At 37.0% G+C, this 19,808-nt stretch overlaps 1 protein-coding gene across 3 annotated transcripts in view; it reads right to left on the bottom strand.

The window, feature by feature from the left end:
- CADM2 (cell adhesion molecule 2) overlaps positions 1-18,737 on the bottom strand; it is a 1,070,151-nt gene extending 1,051,414 nt beyond the window's left edge. For 2 of the 3 annotated variants that reach the window (XM_043593883.1, XM_043593885.1), the window contains exon 1: positions 18,066-18,737. In XM_043593883.1, coding sequence (XP_043449818.1) covers positions 18,066-18,126 — 61 coding nt within the window. In that variant the 5' untranslated portion in view covers positions 18,127-18,737. The remainder of the gene's footprint in view (positions 1-18,065) is intronic. The other variant, XM_043593884.1, reaches the window with a different exon arrangement.
- Between the last annotated feature and the right edge of the window lie 1,071 nt (positions 18,738-19,808).

Below are 19,808 nucleotides of genomic sequence, written 5' to 3'. Positions count from 1 at the left end.
TTCTCAGTTTGTTATAAGTTGTACATGAGAGTGTATTAAGTTTGTGGTAAGATATTTTCCCCAAAGGTTATTCACTGTGTTGTTTTCAATCATATGTGGTTAATATCAATTATACCTACCTGTTACAGTATTAGAATTTTTCATTACCTGTATTATCCCACTACAGTTAGGTTCTGGACTTGATGCATCCAAAATTCTTACTTAGTTCTATTCTAATCTCTTTCATCACGTAGGATGTCTGTATCCATTGGGTCCATAACAATTTAATTTGTTGATATTAACTATAGCTTTATATCTAGCCTCATTTGGAGATTCTATTTGAAAGAAAAATATGCTTAAGGTATGAAAGATCTACATCCACCCTTTCCACTATACGGTTGCTTTTATTCTTATAATTATCTCTTTTCCACCTATTCTGCTTTCCCACTCTGATATCAAAATAAATCCAGAAATCCCGTACTTATTGTTGTTGTTTTTCTTCAGTCTACCTTTTAAAGTGAAAAACACCTTTAGATCCATGAGATATAAATCTTTCATCAGTGATAAAATGTGGCAAGATGAAAAGAAACCTCTACAGAAGTTTCCAAAGGAGCATTTGGAAAGATGAGGCTCTTCGAAAAAAAAAAAAAAAAATGACATGCCAAGTAATCTGTTCGCTGTTACTGGTTACTAATAATCAATGGCTTATGCTACATTGCCTGAGATTAACCATCATCAAAAATAATTGTAAAGAAAGACTCTTTTTCTAATATTAGCTCTCCAAGAAATAATGACCACAAGAAATTATGAAAAATGCAAGGAGTAGTTCTAGTGTTAATTTTGGAGCTCCAGTCCAAGGAGAAAGGATATTGCCAGAAATGTGTAACTCTCTTCTCTTCTGATTTTACTTCTAAAACAATAAGCAGTCACCAAAATTATAATGTACATTTTTGTATTTTTTATATTTAAGAAATACAGTAAAATAAACTATATTTTCTATATTCTGGAAGGAAAATAATTTTGAAATATCTTCACTTAGGATTTAGATATTTTTACCAAATATCATGCTTTATTTGAAGTGTGGTATATTTAAAAAATAGGCTACCTAAAAAGCTTTGGGTCTGATGACAGTGTCATTTAATTTTCTATACTGTAAATCTAGTATCTAACATGTTAAAATTGAATATTGCTGCCAGAATGTCAGTGATCAAAAAGTGGATATTCATTATCATAAAAACACTGCATAATTTTGAGCATGTAAATATGGCAAATCTATGACTATTTCATAATTTCTTTTTCTATTCTAAGTTTTACTTTCATGATGATAGTATCTAAAAGCTGGTATTTTATTAATAAAATATTATAAATAAATATTAATAAAATATTATAAATAAAGATGGTATTTATTATAATACAAATAATTAAAACCAAAAACATAAATACTGACATTTTATATAATCTTAAATTTTTTATCTACTTATTATTAGGTTTCTTCACATGTTAAGGAGAGTTGGCTAAGCTTTCTTAGAAAATTTAATAGATAATCGCGACATTCTGTGTGAATGAATAATCCCAATTTCTGAATACAGTTCCCTCATTCTGAATTCTTACTTGACAAGGATTCAATGACGCATTCATCTTAATACTTGTGACTTCCATTTTATTTCATGAGGCCCGAAGGTCAGACATGAGTACAGAAATCTAAGAGCACTTTCACTTAGGTTTATTGGCCTAGAAGATGTTCATCTCAGAGATTATCTCTTCATTGTAAGATGGCATGCCATGGAACAATTCTGAAATTCCATATTGATTCTGTCTTCCACAGATAAGATTTGTGAGATAACAGAAAACACAAAGAGTTTTCTAAATAACATTCACTTTTCTATTAGGGTAAAATTTAAATGTTTTATGACATAAATAGCACCAAGAAGGATTTGTTATATCAGAAATAAAGAAGGATAGAAATTACTTTTGTCCTCAGTCAACATGATACGACTGTGATTCCACAAGGAGTCACATGAGTAGAACTCTTGAAGTACTTCATCTTTATTTTACGTCCATATTTTCATTGGATAATAAATATGATATACTTTTTCCCAAAGGCATTGTAAAGTCATTAAGAAACATAAGTTGAATTTCCTTGTATATAGCGTGAGAAGATTTCTGATGCAAAAAAGTTGTAATTCTTTTCAGTTTTCTCTTATCTGCATTTCCTAAACCTAAATGTATCTGAAAAGAGCTATATAACTCTTATCAAGAAAATATACCTCAGATATACCAGTGTCCTAAGTATACATGGGCAGTGGAGTAAGTTTTTTTGTTAATTAGGTTTAAGTAAGTGTGTTATTTTATTTCTGACTATTGGGTACCACAAGATCACTGAGAGGCACAATTAACTTAATGATATCTTGAAACATGAAAAGATTAACTGACAGCCTAATTGAGGTCAGTTTTCTTACAAAGAAGTAAATTAAGCAAACAATTTCTTTTCAAGGGAAGTTTTCTTATTTCTTTTGTTTAAAGGCTTAATTCAATGTTTAGTATTTCAAATAATAAAAGTGTTTTCCTTGAACTTATATATATTTATGGCATTTTTACTTTAAATCAACTCAAAGGGTACAAAAATGTCATCGCTTTAAATTCCAAATCAATTAATAGTAAGAACTTTGGCAAATAAAATATCCAAGGGCCACATTTTTTAAAACACTTAATAACAAATATCTGATGATTTCAGATTATCTTAAATCCTAAAGAAAGAGAGAACTTGTAAACTATGATAAATGTTACTGCTTAGGAAGAAAGTTTTTTCTATGGTATGAAAAAACTACTGAAAACAAACATGTAAGGTCTATGTAAACTTGGTTAATAAAAATTAATGCTACAAGGAGACTATATCTTACCTAATGCACTTACCATTGTATGAAAGTGTTTAATGAATCAAGAATAGGACCAAAGAAGTCACTAAGACACAAAGATGACAGAACAGCACCACCTAGTTCTCTATAGAAAAGCTTCCAAATATGCATGCATCTCTGACTTACTTTGGAGAACTGAATGTATTTTCAAAATAAATCATTTAAGATAAAACTATGTTCTTGAAAATTATCACCTGAAATAGAGCATTTACTTGAATTGCTTTAATTTTAAAGTTTCCTTTAAAAGAAAAAAAAAGCAAAATTAAAGATAATGGTTAAGCTGAGGGTTTTTTTTTTTAGCTGTGCATTGTATTGTTTTCTGTAATCCAGATAAATAAATCTCTAAATAGAATAACTGTACATGCTTGACCACCACCATTATAATCCCCAATGTATATATTTAAAAAAATTTTTTTTACTCTATCTACTACAAGACATATATCATCTACTTCAGGGACAGCAATGGGCAATTAATAATAATATTAGAAAATGCCATACAATTTGTTAGGAATATGACATCATTTGCATGTTGAGGTCATTAGTCAGAGCTAAATTCTGTAAGAAATAATATAAAGATATCAAGAATATTTGTAACCCATGTATATGATTTTATATATTCTAAAATTGTACATAATTTTATATAAAATTCATTTTATTTTTAAAGTTTAAAATGCATTCTCATCTGTTCTCCAGTTTTGTTTACCAGGTGATTCCTATTTCAATCATATTCAGAGCAGTGTGAGCAGGAGGAAAGATTTCAACAATAACATTTAATCGGCAGTCTCAAGAAACCCATATTATAGTAGCACAGGTTTTAATCAGGCAGAATGTAGTATTGTAATATAAGCAAGGGATGGAGTTTTAATATATATGACACAGTACAAGGAACATTGTTTCTAGATAGGACACTTTAAAAATGTTTTCCCTGAGGCATCAGCAGCTCTTTAAATGACTGTCGCTGGTAACATCAGAATTGCTCAAGCAGAACTTCAGCTCTAAAAAACTAAATATTGTTGCTTGTTACATAGATCCTTCTCACAGACCTCTTCTCCCCTACATTCCCTCTGCTGACCTGGTCATCTACTGTTCTGGCCCACTGAGCCTTTATGAAATTAAATGAATCATCCTCTTGAACAAATCAGTTAGAATAGAGCATGCTTGAATATTTCTTGTTCACTCATCGGCTTCTTTCAACTTGTATTAATAAAAAAAAGAAAGACACTGGAATCATACTGAGAATGTTTTCAGGATAAACGATTGGAGGAAATGAGAGCTCTTTAACCTAACCTTAAATAAAAAAAAATGTTAAAAGCTCAGTGAGGTTTATAGTAATGCTGTTAAATCAGTGATGTCATATCTTCATTGATATAGCCGCACTGTGTAGCTATTGAACACACATTACTATAAACACGGAATTTTTATTTCAGAAAAAAAGATAGGGTTTTACATATTTTTATTTGTTTATCCCATGTCTCAGCTACTAGACTATAAGCTCCATGAGGGCAGAAACCACTCCCACCTTCTTCACTTGCATATCCAGCATTTATAAAACTGCCTTCAAGTAGGTATTTGTTGAAAAACAAATCAGTGGATGGGGAAGTTATGTTTAAGAAAACCAAAGGCTATGAAGAAGAAAATGATTAAGAAGGAAACAATTATAAAAATTTACACATGCATACATTAAGTGTACACATACAAAAAACCAAAATTTAATTCAAAATCTAAAGTCTATTCTCTAATAATGAAAATGGCTAATGGCAACAATTCACTAATTTTCAAAGTTGATCTATTGATGTAATTTCATGAAAAAAGAATGTATGACTCAAGCTCAGGCTGATGGCCACAAATTAATTTATAAAATTCATTGACAGAAATAGAAGACTCTGAAATTTATATAGACACATGTATTAGAGTAAAAAAAACACTTTACATGTGTGAAAATCTTTAAATATTGAGTAATGCATGTATAGATATAAAAAATTAGATTTTAGTAAAGGTATTTTATGAGCACATAGTTAATGCTACAATGTGTTACAAATTATCATCAGGTGAAAAGTGAAAAGAAAAATGCCATTTCTGCAGTTCTCAATCATCCATAACATTCTTCTACAACACATCATCAAAGAATGGATGTGGTTCCAATTTCTCAGTCTACAGGAGAAACTAAGCTGCCGAAGTAACTTGCTCAAGGTCTCTAAAATAGTGGCATGGCTTAATGAGAACTTAGGTCTTTTGATTCCTACCATTATGTCTTACTGCTGCAGGGCACTTCCAAAAATCAAAGTCTGAATTAGTCCAATGATATCACCTCCCTCTACAGAATAGAGAACTCTCACTACAAAAGAAAAGACATCCACCCACCAGGCCAGCCTCACTAATGCTTCGACACTAACAGTAGTTTGGCATGGCTGCTGCCTACGTTCCACTCAAGGATCAGGGGTTTATATTATTGCTCTTCCTCTATTCACCAAGTTACTCCCATTCTCCATTTGGTACGCAAAAATGATATGAATTAAGACTTAGGAGGAAATATCAACTTTACTGTTAGCTTATAATAAGACCACCATTAAGTGACAAAAAGAACGTCTTCCCAACTTGTCCACACCCATCCATCAAACATAGTTGTTTATTACAAAATATACCTCTATGCTGTGTTATCCTTCAAGGATAGCCTGTTCTGCTTTGTTAGTAGTCTGTACTTGTATAGCCAATAAAATTGGGTAAAGCAAAACAAAGATGTAAAGGAAATCTGACTTTAATGGTCTCTACCAGATCTCTAAAAAACTGTGAACTTATCCCTGCATCAATACCTTTATCTTAGCTATTCCATAAAAGTGAAAGCATACAGAGAATGGAAGTTGCAAAATACCATTAGTCTTACCTAACCTGTAGCATTTCTATGTTAAAAAAAAAAAGTGAGTCAGCGGACATGAAACTATCCTCTATAAATTTTACTTGACCTTTAAAAATATATTTGTAAATGTTACTCAACACACACTGCTTTTTCATGTTAGTTAGCATCAAATCTTTCCATAAATAGAATACATTCTGCGCAGTATTCTTTTGAAGGATAATAATGGACATAGTTTTTAGTTTGGTGACTCTGGGGGTCCCTGGGTGGCTCATTCAGTTAAGGTTATGACTTTGGCTCAGGTCACGATCTCACGGTTTGTGGGTTCGAGCTCCGCATTGGGCTCTGTGCTGACAGCTCAGAGCCTGGAGCCTGCCTCAGATTCTGTGTCTCCCTCTCTCTCTGTCCCTCCCCCTCTCGTGCTCTGTCTCTATCTAAAAAATAAATAAACATTAAAAAAAATTTTTTAATAATTATTTGGTGACTCTGGGCAAAAATGTTGGTCTGAAATGCTTTCCTTATTATATCAAACTAAAAAGTTCACTTTCTCAGTGATCATTATGGCTAACACTGTTGAGAAATATGAAGGTGTAACTCTTTCTCATGTTTCCAGTTTTTCAGATACTAAGTGGTTACACATAAAAAATTACAATATGTAGCTTCTAAATGGATTCATTAGAATATTCTCAATATAATGAAATTTCAGTAACATATTAAAATATTTTTTCATCATAACAGTGAATAAAAATAGTCAACCAAAACTGCTTCCCAACCTACGTTCCCTTTTATTCACTAGGCTCTGGAAAGTCAATCAGCAAGGGTTTAACAGAAGCCACGCTAAGAAGGTTATTCTTTTACAGCTCTTGCATTATACTGACAGTCACGTTTTAACATAAAGATTTTAGGTAGTAACAGTAGCTATGGGAGAATATAATTCTTGATATCAACTCCATAAAGTGGCAATAACACTTAATAAATTGAACTAGTTTAGTCTACTTTGGATATTTATTTACTGAATGTGCATTTCTACATGACGATGATACAGTGATTTCAGCACCTGTAGTAAGGTAAATCTTAAGTTAGCCTAGTTAATCATATCTTTTCAGATATCCAAAGTCATTAAACAGCCAAACATCCAAAAGACATCAGAGAAATTGATTTTTTAAATTTGAAAAAAAAAACAAAACTATGTGACTTAAGGAATGCTACATTTCACTGGGACTTGTAAGAAAAAGCATTCTTAAGATACTTTATGTGGAAATAGAGTCACTGCAAATTGTAGAAAGTCTTTTCTCCCTTGGTGTTCAGCTCCCAGTAACTATATTTAAATTCTCTTCAAAAAGCAGTTAATATTCTCATCCTACCTCCCACTGTCTTTCAAAATGCTAAAAGGGAAATAAATCAAATTCAACCACAGCAAACATGTGTCCTCAATTGCAGAAGTATGACTAAGCATTAAAATACACACACACACACACACACACACACACACAGACACTATTTAGGGTTTTCTTTAGAAGGCCTTTTAAATAAAACAGGTGTAATCTCCCCCAGTTAAACTGAGAGAAAAATGCACCCTGAGTCTGTACTTCAGAGACTACTCAGAGAATGTCTACTCTCCAGCTTGGCAATAACAAAAGCAGGTCAGTCCCCACTGATAATCTGGCAGATCAAGGTCAGTTTGTAATTCCTCTTTGTTTATACATTTATCCGGAAATACCAGCTACTCTAAGTAGAACAGTAAGATGATTTGCCTCATGTTTACCTAAAGTCATCATGAGGAATATTTTGGGGGCTAGGGATAGAAATCTTTAGTAGGTGAAAAAAGACGAGGAGTTATGATGCCCAGAGAAATAAGAAAGATTCAAAGCTATGAGACAAATGTTTTCAGTGAAAAATTGAACTGCTTACCCTAACTGAAAGTAATGATCCCATATTTTTGTGAAGTATGTCATTATTTAGAATTGTGTGTGTTTCTTAGTATCCATTTTTGTCTTCTCCCTGTACATTAAATACAAATGAAAATTCATTGCAAATATTTATTCTATTCAGAGTACTGTATTGGCATTTTGGCAGTTATAGCATAAATACTTAAATATTATTTGGATCCAATTAAAGTGATGTGTCAAGATTAAATGGATTGGAAGAGAAATAATCAATCAGTGGGATGAAAACATTTAAAAAAAGACACAGACCAGACCTTAGGTTAGGCACTTGAAACAAAATGAAGACTGAGACCCTGTACTCTAGGGGGTTATAGTCCACTAGAGCAGACAAATAAATTAATACCAAACATTCAAAATGCTATAATAAAAATATACAAAGGGGTTATATAGATCATAGCATAGACAAAATAAAATGCTTAGTTCTCTCATGCAATAAGAAGACATAAAATTTCAAATAATAATGGACAGATGGCCTTCTTTTGTTTACTTAAACACATCAGATTTTGGTAAAAATTTTTCATAATAAAAAATTCCAGTGGGTTCCCAGAGAATAATATTTTTTAAGCTATCATTAATAATAATATGGCTACAAATATGCAGTTGTGTAAAATAACAAAACAAAAATTGGTTACTCGTTAGTACATATTAACTTACAAAATGTTTTTTTTTGCAACAGGCATAAATAAAAGAAAAAAGAGTGTATTTAGAAATTAAACTCAAATTTTCTGATGATATCATACATAGAGGAATACACTCAAAGGGTACAATTAAAATAGGTACATTCTCAAACTCATGCAATGTAGAAAATATTCTCCTTATAAATGGTGACATGTACTAAATAAGTCAGTTCTTATAATCATCCCTCTACAAATGAAGTTATTTTAAAAAATGTGCTTCTCTCTCTCTCTCTCTCTCTCTCTCTCTCTCTCATGTACTTCTCTCTCTCTCTCTTTCTGTGTGTGTGTGTGTGTGTGTGTGTGTGTGTGTGTGTGTGTTTAGTTCAATGTCCCTATACGCTTTCACAGTTGTCCAAATTACATCCAAACCAAAAACTGAAAAACTCATGTCTCAGATTTGGCAGTGCACCGACATTTGGGAGCCCATGCGATTGCAGGCAATTAATATTATCTAAAAATCTATAGCCTCAAATAATAACCAGTATAACTTCAAGATCCCACCATAGTAAATGTGTTAATAGGATAGTTAGGGAATAGAGTATTGATTTAGGAACATTTTTTGATTCTTGTTTTTAAGAGAGTGAAAGGAACAATCCCTATTCAAGATAAGGGATACACATTTTCACTCATTATTTTATTTCATTCCCAGGGCAAAGAACTATTTAGAAATAACAGATACTGTATTATGTATCACAATGGTGAATTTCATTCTGCCTTGGCAGGGTAACTAGTAAGCGTAGAATGTAACAGCTTGCTATACTGGAGTCATAGATATATAATTGCCTTCAGAAACATCCTTCTCTGAATACCACCTACACATTAATACATGACAGTGAACTTACAGCCAGACCCCTGTTCTATCCCACATGATCCCTGAAAAGGCTTTGAAATGAGGACACGTGCATAATTAAGGCACACTGAATATCACAGTACATGTAACAAACTAGAGTATTATGAATCCTTAGGGGAACCTCATAGAACTAATACATTTTCTAAAGAAAGCTGCACATGAGCAAAGAGAGCCTAAAATGCTAATTAGATCCTCTCAGTGAAAGCTATAGAAAAGTTGATTCTTGAATCCTGAAGTTGGGCACAGAATGGAACATTTGTATACAGAAAGACTGAAGAAGGGGGAAAAAGAACTTGACATAAAAGCCCTCAATGGATGATTTACACAATTCGTGAGAAAATAAATAATGCAAAATGAAAATATAACCGTAGGAGAATTCCAAACCTCCTGAAAGGGTTAAGTATGAGAACTGATTTCGTGTTAGAAAGGGATTATGTAACAACAGAGGGAAATACTCAGCCTAGCATATGCTAATTTAGTCAGCTTTGCCAGGCGTTTCTGTGTGTGTTTGGCTGGCTGACTCACATTCCTTCCTTCTTCTTTTGCCATTTTTATTATGAAGCTAAGGAGGTTGAACTCTCACAAAATGCAGTAATAGCAATAACAAAAACAAGTAAAAGCACACAGTATGTGTTTTATCCTTGCTAAAACATTGGAGGTTGAAAGGAAAATCACCCAATCTGTACGTATCCAATACACAGGCTTTAGCAAAACCCCCTTTCTTTAACCATTCTTTATTCCCCGTTAATTACTTTTAATAGGTCTTTCAGGTTGGTAGCATGTTCGGGATTGGAGGGATATCATATACCTGGAGAGTGTAAAGGAAGCTGAGTTACTAGTCAGACTTCAACACATAAAATAGATAGCAGTAAAGGAATGACAATTAATAAGCTTATCGTACATTTTTTTATTTGCTTTTAAGTACGAATGTTCTAATCATCTCTCATTTCAACCTAAGTATACTCCTTAAGATTGGAAAGCAGGAGGCATATAAGGTATGAAAATGAATGGAAAATAGAGGTGTCATGGGCATTTTCTCTCGGGGGGTTCGTGTAAAACACGAATTCATTAAGAAAGTAAAAACATATTTTACGCACTATAAATTTTAGTTCTGGGCATTTAAGTAAACCTTATGGGAGTCACTTGGATTTTTAAAGGCAAACACTTTCGGCAAAGAAGCCAAAAATATTTCTTTATAAGAACAAATTAATTGGTTTTATAAATTACACGGAATCAATAGAACAGCTATACACTTAGCACTTGGCAGAACATCCTTGTCCGGAAAGGTGCTTTCTCACTCCACTTCCAAAGATGACTTTAGATAGACAATGAATGCACCGTTACAGTAAATAAACCATCATCAAACACAATAAAATTATTAGGGGATCAATTTGACCAATAAAAGGCTATTGTTTTCTCGTGTGAAATGATTAGCACTATTTGATCATTCTTAGCTTTAAGATTTTATGTTCCTCAACGCAAATGATTCTTTATTTTTATTTCCTAAACAATTCCTAATGACGTCAGTATCTAGCCCCCAGAATAACTGTTTAGGACTAAACAGGCGCTTCCCCTTCAGCTTTCAAATCACTGAAAGATAATTTAAAAATTCAAGTAAAAACTATTTGCTGACTTAGAAAGAGTTATCCCCAATGTTGAATAATGACTGTCTTAATATTTACTTCAAAGACCTCTAAAATAGAATGTGAATAATTAATAGCCAGCTTTCTCCAAGGCAGATCTCCTTACAACCTCAGCCCTGTGTCTATTCAGGTAGCCATAGGGTCTCATCACTCAGTTTCGTAAGCACAAAAGAAGATTCAGAATAGATGCTCAGCTCTACTGCAAATTCAGAAATTGTAAATCTTGCTTGTGTATTTTTAAGTGGAAATGTTAATCATTGTTAAACACTAAGAAAATTTGTTCAAAAATATACTTTTTAACCTTCCTGAAAAGGGTAAAGGAAAGTAATTGAGTGCAAACAAAATAAACTCTTGCCTTTTCCTCACACATCATCCCTGAGAACCCCAAAGTCTGATTACTTACAAAATGATAAAGATACCCTTCAGTCCTAAAAATAACTGTGCACTTTAAACTTGTATATATGTGTATATAGAGAGATAAATGATTGAGGAATATTTCCTTTCTCAATAATTACACCTCTGATTTTGACATTAATATTTAACTGATACCTAATTAAGCAGAATATTTACTTTCCTAATTTTTAAACATACTATATACTTCTAATATGATAATAATTTTATATCTGTTTAAAGAAACCCACTGAGCATGTTAACAGAACCAACTGGGCTCATATCTTGAATGAAAATATGCATAATATGTTCAATTATTTTGTTTTCTAACAAACGGGATAAAAATAAACACAGCTACATTAGTTTCTGTTATCTGATATGCCTCCCTGATAGGCTGCCCATAACAACTGTTCTAGAAGTATTACTTTTATTAAGGGATCTATTTGCTGCTGTTGCCTGTGATAAATAATATTGTTCCAAGAGGAAATATTCTCTACTGATTTTATGTTACCACAAATTCCACTTCATGGTACTAAACTACATGAACAGACACTGAACAGTTAATTTCTATTTCTTTTAAAACTACTGTATTCTCAGAATACATGAAATGCATATGAAATACATGAAATAATAAAATAATAATAATAAAATAGTAATAATAATAATAATAATAATAACCCCAAAACCACAACAAGGGACTGACTCCTTACTCACTAAAAGAAGAGAAAGATAACAGAATATTTCCTAGTCTAATGTTTATTATGTCCAACACATACAACCAACTGCATAGAAATCCTATTTTTAACTTTGCTATCATCTTCACTAAACTGGCCTGTGTCCCTGATAGTTTGCAAGAAAATAAAATGTCCACAATTTATCTGATGAGAACATTGATAATTTTATTAGGATTTATTTATTAATCTCTAAATAAAATATGTATTTTTTTCTTATTCTTTGTCATGAGCTCACGTGATTAGAAATACCCTGGGTTATGTCTGGTTACGGAAAACTGAAGGATGGTTTGTGACTACCAGAAGCTAAGAAAAGACTTCCCATTTCACTCATGCCACATGACTGCTTTCCTGTGTGTTCGCCTGCCGCTGCAGAGCACATTAGGCCTGAGATGCCATTTGCATCATCACACAGCAGGGGGCTTCAGCTGCCACAGCTCTAGGTTAATCCTCATCCACCTCTTTATACAAGGAATTTGCAGAGATGCCTTTCTTTGATACTACAGAACTACACTCCAAAAATGCTTGACATTTTCAAATAAAATGTTGGCAATGAACTTGTCCTTTTAAATATTTTAGGTTAAATCAGTGAATTTAAATCTTGCCTTTTTTTTTTTCATGAAATGAGTTGGTGATCTGATCTAATGCAAAATATCGGGGATTTATAATCAAGGAAAAGAAAAAAATGGGTAGGAAAATGTCATGGCAAGAACAACTGATCAGATTGTATTCATTTAAAAATGTATATCAAGATCTATCACTATATACTTTTCTATAGGAAAACTGTTTCCTAAACCAAAACAGCCTACAAAATATTAACATTAACTCTTGTGGCATTATTGAACAAAGTTTAAGTGCTGATAGATTATGAAGACAAGAAACTATTTAATTCCATCGGAACTAATTTGGACATACCTAGTATTTTAATCTAATACTATATTTATTATGCATCTACTAAATTGAGAATAAGAAGATTGCATAGATAACAAAGGTACAGGGTTTGCCCTCAGGAAGCTTGAGTTTAATAATCATTGGGCACTAGAGCTGTCTTAGGAGGGTATACAAACCAAGATCTGCCAACTCCACAAAGAACTCTAACTTCAATTTCCTTGGTTTGTAATTTTCCTTCTCACTGTCTCCTCAACCTACTCAGCCAGCTGTTACACAATGGGTGATTTTGCCAAGGATGTTTAACCAACCTATTAAAATGAGGGCTCGTTCTTAATAAATCTCATGGAATGCATGTCAGCATGATCAAATAAAACATCAATATGATAGGTCCATTTTTATTATTAATGTACCCGAAATCCTTCATAATAAATAAATCTTACTTTTCTCAATTATCTGATACCCCATAGATACCTTATTTTAAAAAGAAAATTGATATTATTTGGTGTTGATTTGGGGCCACTTTAAAATGCTTGATTCAGATCTCTTCCAGCATTTTTGCACTTCCATTTGATCTTTAAATGATTCAGGAACTTTTTTCTTAAAAAAAAAAAAAAGCATCTCACTATTTAAATGTGGGGCAAATAGTTCTCAAGTATCTGATCTTCTAGTGGAGAAGGCAGAAAGAGGCCTCTCAACTAATGCTTACTTTTGTTGTATTATGCTTCCACAGTTTTAATAGTTGTAGAAATGGGGAAAAGATGATGAAGTAGGCTTCCATATCTTGATAGAACATTAGTCCACAAACTACTCATACTGGTAGGCAGATTTTCTTAATCACTAAGTGTCTGGGGTTTGACTATTTAAATCATAGTCATTGGCTCTAACGTACAGATTCTACTTTTCAAGATTTTAGCTGTTAAACAAAAAAAAAGGCAGAATACAGGAACTACATTCAACGTAAGAAATGAGTTTGACAAGACAAAGGTTATTACATGTAGAAGGAAAGGAATGGGAGAGACATGCTTTTAGGAAGTAGTATCAGTATTTTATTAACTGTATTTTGCATTTTATAATATACTTTCTAAAAATGTAAGGGGGGTGTTCATGCCTCATACTGAGGCAAGCAACATGTACGTCCAATTGACCTTCAATTTGAAAGTCTTTCTTTCCAGCTATAACAAATCATTTACCAAAATGTCTCATGGAAAACAAAACAATACAAAACAAAACCAAACTCTAAATTCCCAGTATGTGTGTTGAATGTGTTTTTCTGGAAGACTAACTCTAAAAAGGAAACAAACTTCTCAACAAAATCTCTATGCATGTCTATTTTCGGGTTAGATTGTGTCCTTTCCTTTTTGCCCTTTCTAGGACTGTTTTCTTGTGCTAAGCAAGACAGTCTCCATCTTTGCAGTGCCCCCTCAGGCATGGAAAGGGATACAGCTTTAGCCAGGGTTAGCAATTGAACTGGATCTACTCTGTAACCAAGAGAGGTTTTAGTTACAGGTGGCAAGCTTTTGCACACCTCCATCTAAAGAAATTCATTTCTCTACACTGTTCCCTACCCTTATCCCAGATTTTTCCTCTGTCTGTGATGGGGGAAAATAAGAAAGGATGCCCCATAAATTAACACTGAAGCAAATTTCATTACCTAAGTAGTAAACTTCCAAGTTATACTTTGGTCAGAAACATGTTTATTTTACATGTAACAATCTATTTCTATTTCCTAAGACTCCATTGAGGGCAAACTAGTAGATGATGTAGAATTAGAACTATTTAATACTTTTTTTTTAAACTTATTTTATCATTGACTTGGTTCTCACCACGGGCTCATTAACTCTACATATTAACAAGGCAAAAGGTTGATTTTGCTTCCCAGAAAAAGGAAAATATTTGTGACAGTGTAAAACACAGAGAAGATATATTCAAATGAGTCTTCTTGTCTAAAATAAGGCATAGCACAAGAAAGGGGATAATAATACGAAGGGTAAATAAGTTCATTAATATTACTTACATGACAGAATACCACTCTAGTTCTAACAAAGCTAAAATAAGAAGGTGTAGACTGCCTATAGTATTTGCCTAGTCATAACTACTAGCAGGCAGAGCAGACTTCCTCTAGCCAAAATCAGTTGCTCACTATTTCCCCAGCCACCCTGCTTTCTCTGCACATAGAAAGGAAAGACCTGCTAAGTACTTAATCGTGTCCAGGAAATAAAGCTTTCATTTTACAACCTAACCAAGTCCTAATAAAACAGTAGGGTTGTGGGAGAAACATAAACCTGAACCCTGAAGCAATGTTTTTAGCCAAGACTAAGACAAGGAAGGCATGAGCAATTTGTTTGAGCAGGGACTGACAATATCAACAAAGTGTGATGTGTCTGTGGAGCAGTATTTGATAAATGTGAGGCAGCCATAAACATGAGAAGACAATCCAATGGTGCTTTGTGCCCCCTCCCCTTCTAGTTTTTTTTTTTTTTTCTTCTTCTTCTTTAAATCCTCTTCTCTTTTTTGGTGTATTAATATGGCCTGATCTAAGATGCTCATAAGTACACAGAGATTGTTGGGCTGGTGCTCTTTCCCTGGTTGCTGTATAGGACGCTTATTTATTTACATATTTGGACCTGATGCTGGTGCTGCTGTTGGTTCAGTGGTGCATTTTCTCTGGCATACTCACACCCCTTCCACCACCACCCCTCCTCTGCTGTGATAAGCAGCACTTTTTAAATAATTGGTTTACATACTTAATAAAAGAGACCCATGCCCTTAATAAAAGAGAATGCAGCTGATGGAATCTCCCCTGGTACAGAAAGAGTAAATCCTCTCCCAGGCTGAGAGAGAATGAGACACCAGCAGACAGTTATTTTTCAGTGCACTGAATAGACAATTCACGGGAAATGTTGAAGGCAGAGAGGAGGCGACCCCCAAGTGCAGTCCATTGCCCACATGCTCTATAATAAATAATCTTCTCACACCAGCCCAGCAGTGTGTGCAATGACGTGCCAGGGCCAGCACACACAGATTGGCAGGGAAAACACATCCAGCGGTGTCGAATTTTCATCGCAATCACCAAATTAACTGATTTCCCCACATCACACTCCCAGTCCCCGGCATGGAGCGAGCGCGCGCACTCGCGGGCGCGCGGGCGCGCGTTCACACACACACACACACACACACACACACACACACACACAGCTGAGAAATGCAAGTTACTGAGAGGTGAAGTGGGGTATCTAGGAGCATGTTTCAGCATGGATTAGAAACCTAAGTAATGTGTCAGCCACCTGGGGTACTTGTGAGAGGGTGAGGGTGTGAGCGGTGGGAAATGGGACGAGGCAGCGTAAGCAGGAAGAAGGCTGTCTGCTTTCTCGGGGATTCTGGCACATGACATATCTGAAATTTACATCCAACGTAAAACACACAAAATTACCACAAAATACTGTAAGAAATATTTCTGCAAGGTCAGTTAGTTAATTCAGGAAAATTCTGTCCACTATGTCTTCTTTTACATTCATAAACATGCATAAATAAAATACGTCCCAGTCTATATAACCTGGAGGATAGGAGACAGGATGCATTCCAAGAACTTGCTGAAAGATGGTTCATTGACCTCATTTAAATCCTCCAAAGGCCGACTGGGTTTTGCACGCCTGTGGGTCTACTTGTGTCTTACTTCCAGATTCCTTTTACCCAGGGACAAATAAATTTGATCAACTTATCTTTCCCACAACTACAGAAATGACGACAGAGGGGTGAGAGGTGGGCAAAGATTTATCAAGAAATCAAGAGTCACCTAGCTTTAAAAATCCTATCGACCATCATTTCACATCCATCCTTCCTGTATCTCACACTCAAGCCGCATCCCTATATTCCTTAAAAGCAACAATTTTCCGCCTTCCAGCCCCTGCCCACCCAGCCCTAGCTACCATGCCGCCTCTGCTTCCACCACCACCCAAAGTGTACTCTCCCCATGCACTCCTACTCCATACATTGCCATTCATTTCATAACCAGCGTCCTCCTCCCATTCCACACAGCCCCCTCCTCCCTCCGAAAGAGAGGGTCTGAGGAAAAGTGCACCCCAGTTCCCTAGCCACTCCGCATCCAAGCCCAGTGATTTGCATAATAACACCGTTTTGTGCGGTTTCCCTCCACTGCGGTCGCAGGGGTTCTTACATTTCACGTGAAAGGATAATATTAATTACGAAAAGAAGCGGCAGAGAGCAGAGCGGATGGTGAGGTAGGGAATCCAAGTGAAAATCCTTTAGCAGTAAAGTAACTGCCTAGGTGCATGTATTTCTTTGCTTAAAGAAAAAGAATAAAAAAGAAGGAAAGAAAAGAAAAAAAGAAAAAAAAAACCACACAAACTGAATAATAAAAAAACGGGTTTGTTGATAAAGTGGCTTTGGGTCTTTTAATTTTTCCCTTCCTCTCCCTCTTTTTTTTTTTTTAATTTCCTGATTTTTCCCCCTTTTTTTCCTTTCCTGTCCTTTCTCTCTCTTTTTCTTTCTTCTCCTTTATTTCTTTCTTTCCTTCTTTCTTTTTTTTAAATCCTAGACACTGTCTCCTCTCTCTTCTTGGGTGAATGACACGTCTCACAACACATTTCCCCCCCGGGGATGTTATTGCAATGCACACGGTGCTGCCGCTGCTGCTGTTCTCGCCGTCTCGGTAGCTCGCTCCCAGGCTCTCACTCACTTTTTAAAGATACACGGATATGATGACGGTGGGAAGAAGGGGAATGAGAAAGGCGACCCGAAAAGAGGGAGGTTAGAGAGATGACAAGGATAGAGAGGGTCGGACAGGAGCGTGATGTGGGAGGTGGCTGGTGGGGGTTGGTGGGAGGGTATAATGTTCAGAGAAGGCACAAGTTGCCAGCCAAAAGGCGTGGGAGGGGGGGGGTGTTGCTGGCGGGGATAGAGAGTGAGAGATGTAGGAAGCTCAGGTGAATGAAAAGGCGAAAGGTGCCGCGTAAGGGGTTGACTGCCGGGAAAGCAAGGCTGAACCAGCGCTAGAGATTCGAGGGGCTGGAGCAAACTGCCACTGCCCCCTGCCGCACCGGGGAGTAGGGGGAGGGGGTGGAAATCGCCGGGGACTGGGGGACTGAAAGGGGGAGAGTGGAAATATGGGGTGGAGTGGGGATGATGGGGAATGGGCGTGAAGTTGATGCTCCCCGCGGCGGGGCGGGGATTACCTTGTAGCAGGAGCCCGCAGACACTGTAGAAGCGGAGAACGGCGCTGCGTTTCCAAATCATGGTCCCTTCTCTAAAGGGTTGGGGAAGGAACGAGGGGGCTAGGTGATGCTGGTGAGCGGGACACCAGAGTGCAGGGCTCCGCCGGTGTCCTCCCGGCGCCTGCTAGACCCACGGTCCCCGCCGCTGCGGTGTTCGAACCCTCGGACCTGGACTGCAGGCAGCAGAAGCGGCAGCTGCGAAGCACCCGCAGAATGGGGTTTCGGTGGGCGAAATAGTTTCTTCTCCTCCTGCTGGTGGTGCAGCCGCGACAGCCCGTCAGCCAGGCACGGGTTCGGAGCTTGCTTTCTTCTCGGCGCGCACAGCAAGTCCCAGAGCCCGCCGGGCTGCCCGAGCAGGTGGTGCAGGGATGCCGGGGTGTTGGAGAAGGTGCGGGCGAGGGCTGCAAGGAGTGGGTAGGTCACGGAAGGGAGGGGCAGGGGCAGAGGGGGAGCAAGCAAGCAGCTGCCGCCGCTCGCGCTCGGGGTGTCTCGGGGTCCTGGGAAGGGAGGTGGCAGCAGTGGAAGCAGCGCTAGTGGCAGCAGCGGCAGCGGCGGCGGCGGCGGCTCCCGGATGCTCCGGCTGCAGCAGCAGCAGAGGCACCGGCGGCGGCGGCAGCGGCGGCAGCGGCGGCGGCGGCGGTGGCGGCAGCTCTACAGAGCACCAGACACAAGGGCAAGCTCAGCGCGGCGGAGGCCCCGCCCCCACCCTGGCCAGGGACAGACACCGCCCCCCGGCCAATGGAAACACACCCGCCTACCAGGCCTGGCCAATGACAGAAAGGGATGGGTGGAGACAAGCGCCGGGAAAAACAAACAGGCTTCTCAAGGACCCTTCGGGCAGGAAGAACTGAAGCCCCCATTCACACAACCCCCGCGGGTCTCACCTCCTTTGAGACGTCTCGCCCTAACTTAACAGAGGAGACACCCGCCTCCATTAATCCGTGCCTCGCAATCAGGGATGGTTCAGCCAATCGCCACCGCGAGGGGGCGGGGTTAGCCGTGTCCCAAGCAGATTCTGGAATCTGTGGTGCCTGGGCCAGGTCCTGGGTGCGAAGTTCTTGTGTGCATTCGGAATCCTAGAGCAGATGGTGGCTGCACCTGCCCACTCACCAGCTGCAGTAGCATTCTCTAACGTTCCCAGCAGCAAAAGGGAAAGATTGCAGAGGGCGTGGGAGAGGATAAGTATAGGGAGCGGCACACCTACCTGCCTACAAGAACTTGTGTGGAGGAGAAGGAAAAGTTAAGGGTGCAGGAGATGAGATTGTTCTTCAGAATTTTGACTTAGTCTAGACATAAATCTCAGTAAACCATAGTTGGTGACGATATTGGTCAGTACTGCGATCAGGCATACCCCAGTTCAGATACCATAGCTGTCACTTGCTGCATAACGTTTGGTGATTTTAACGAATGTTTAAAATGTTTAATTCGTTAAAATTTTAACAAATGTTTGTAGTCTCAACTGCAAAAGATGGATGGCAATAGCACTAAAGTTTTAGAGTTATAAAGATTAGTGTGAATGCAAACACGTGAGTACAGGGCCATGCAATGTGTAAGTGCTTTATAAATGGTGGCTCTAGCTGTCTAGTGGGATTTTTCTAATTCAGGATAGCAGCATATCTTAGGCAATCCTCTATAACTACTTTAGCAATAGCCTTAAGGAAGGAAGAAAAAAAAAAACATATATGTACTTTCTTCAGGGAATCA

This window comes from Prionailurus bengalensis, chromosome C2, assembly GCF_016509475.1.
Source record: "Prionailurus bengalensis isolate Pbe53 chromosome C2, Fcat_Pben_1.1_paternal_pri, whole genome shotgun sequence".
Lineage (NCBI taxonomy): Eukaryota > Metazoa > Chordata > Mammalia > Carnivora > Felidae > Prionailurus > Prionailurus bengalensis.
This window is presented reverse-complemented; position numbering and strand designations above follow the sequence as displayed.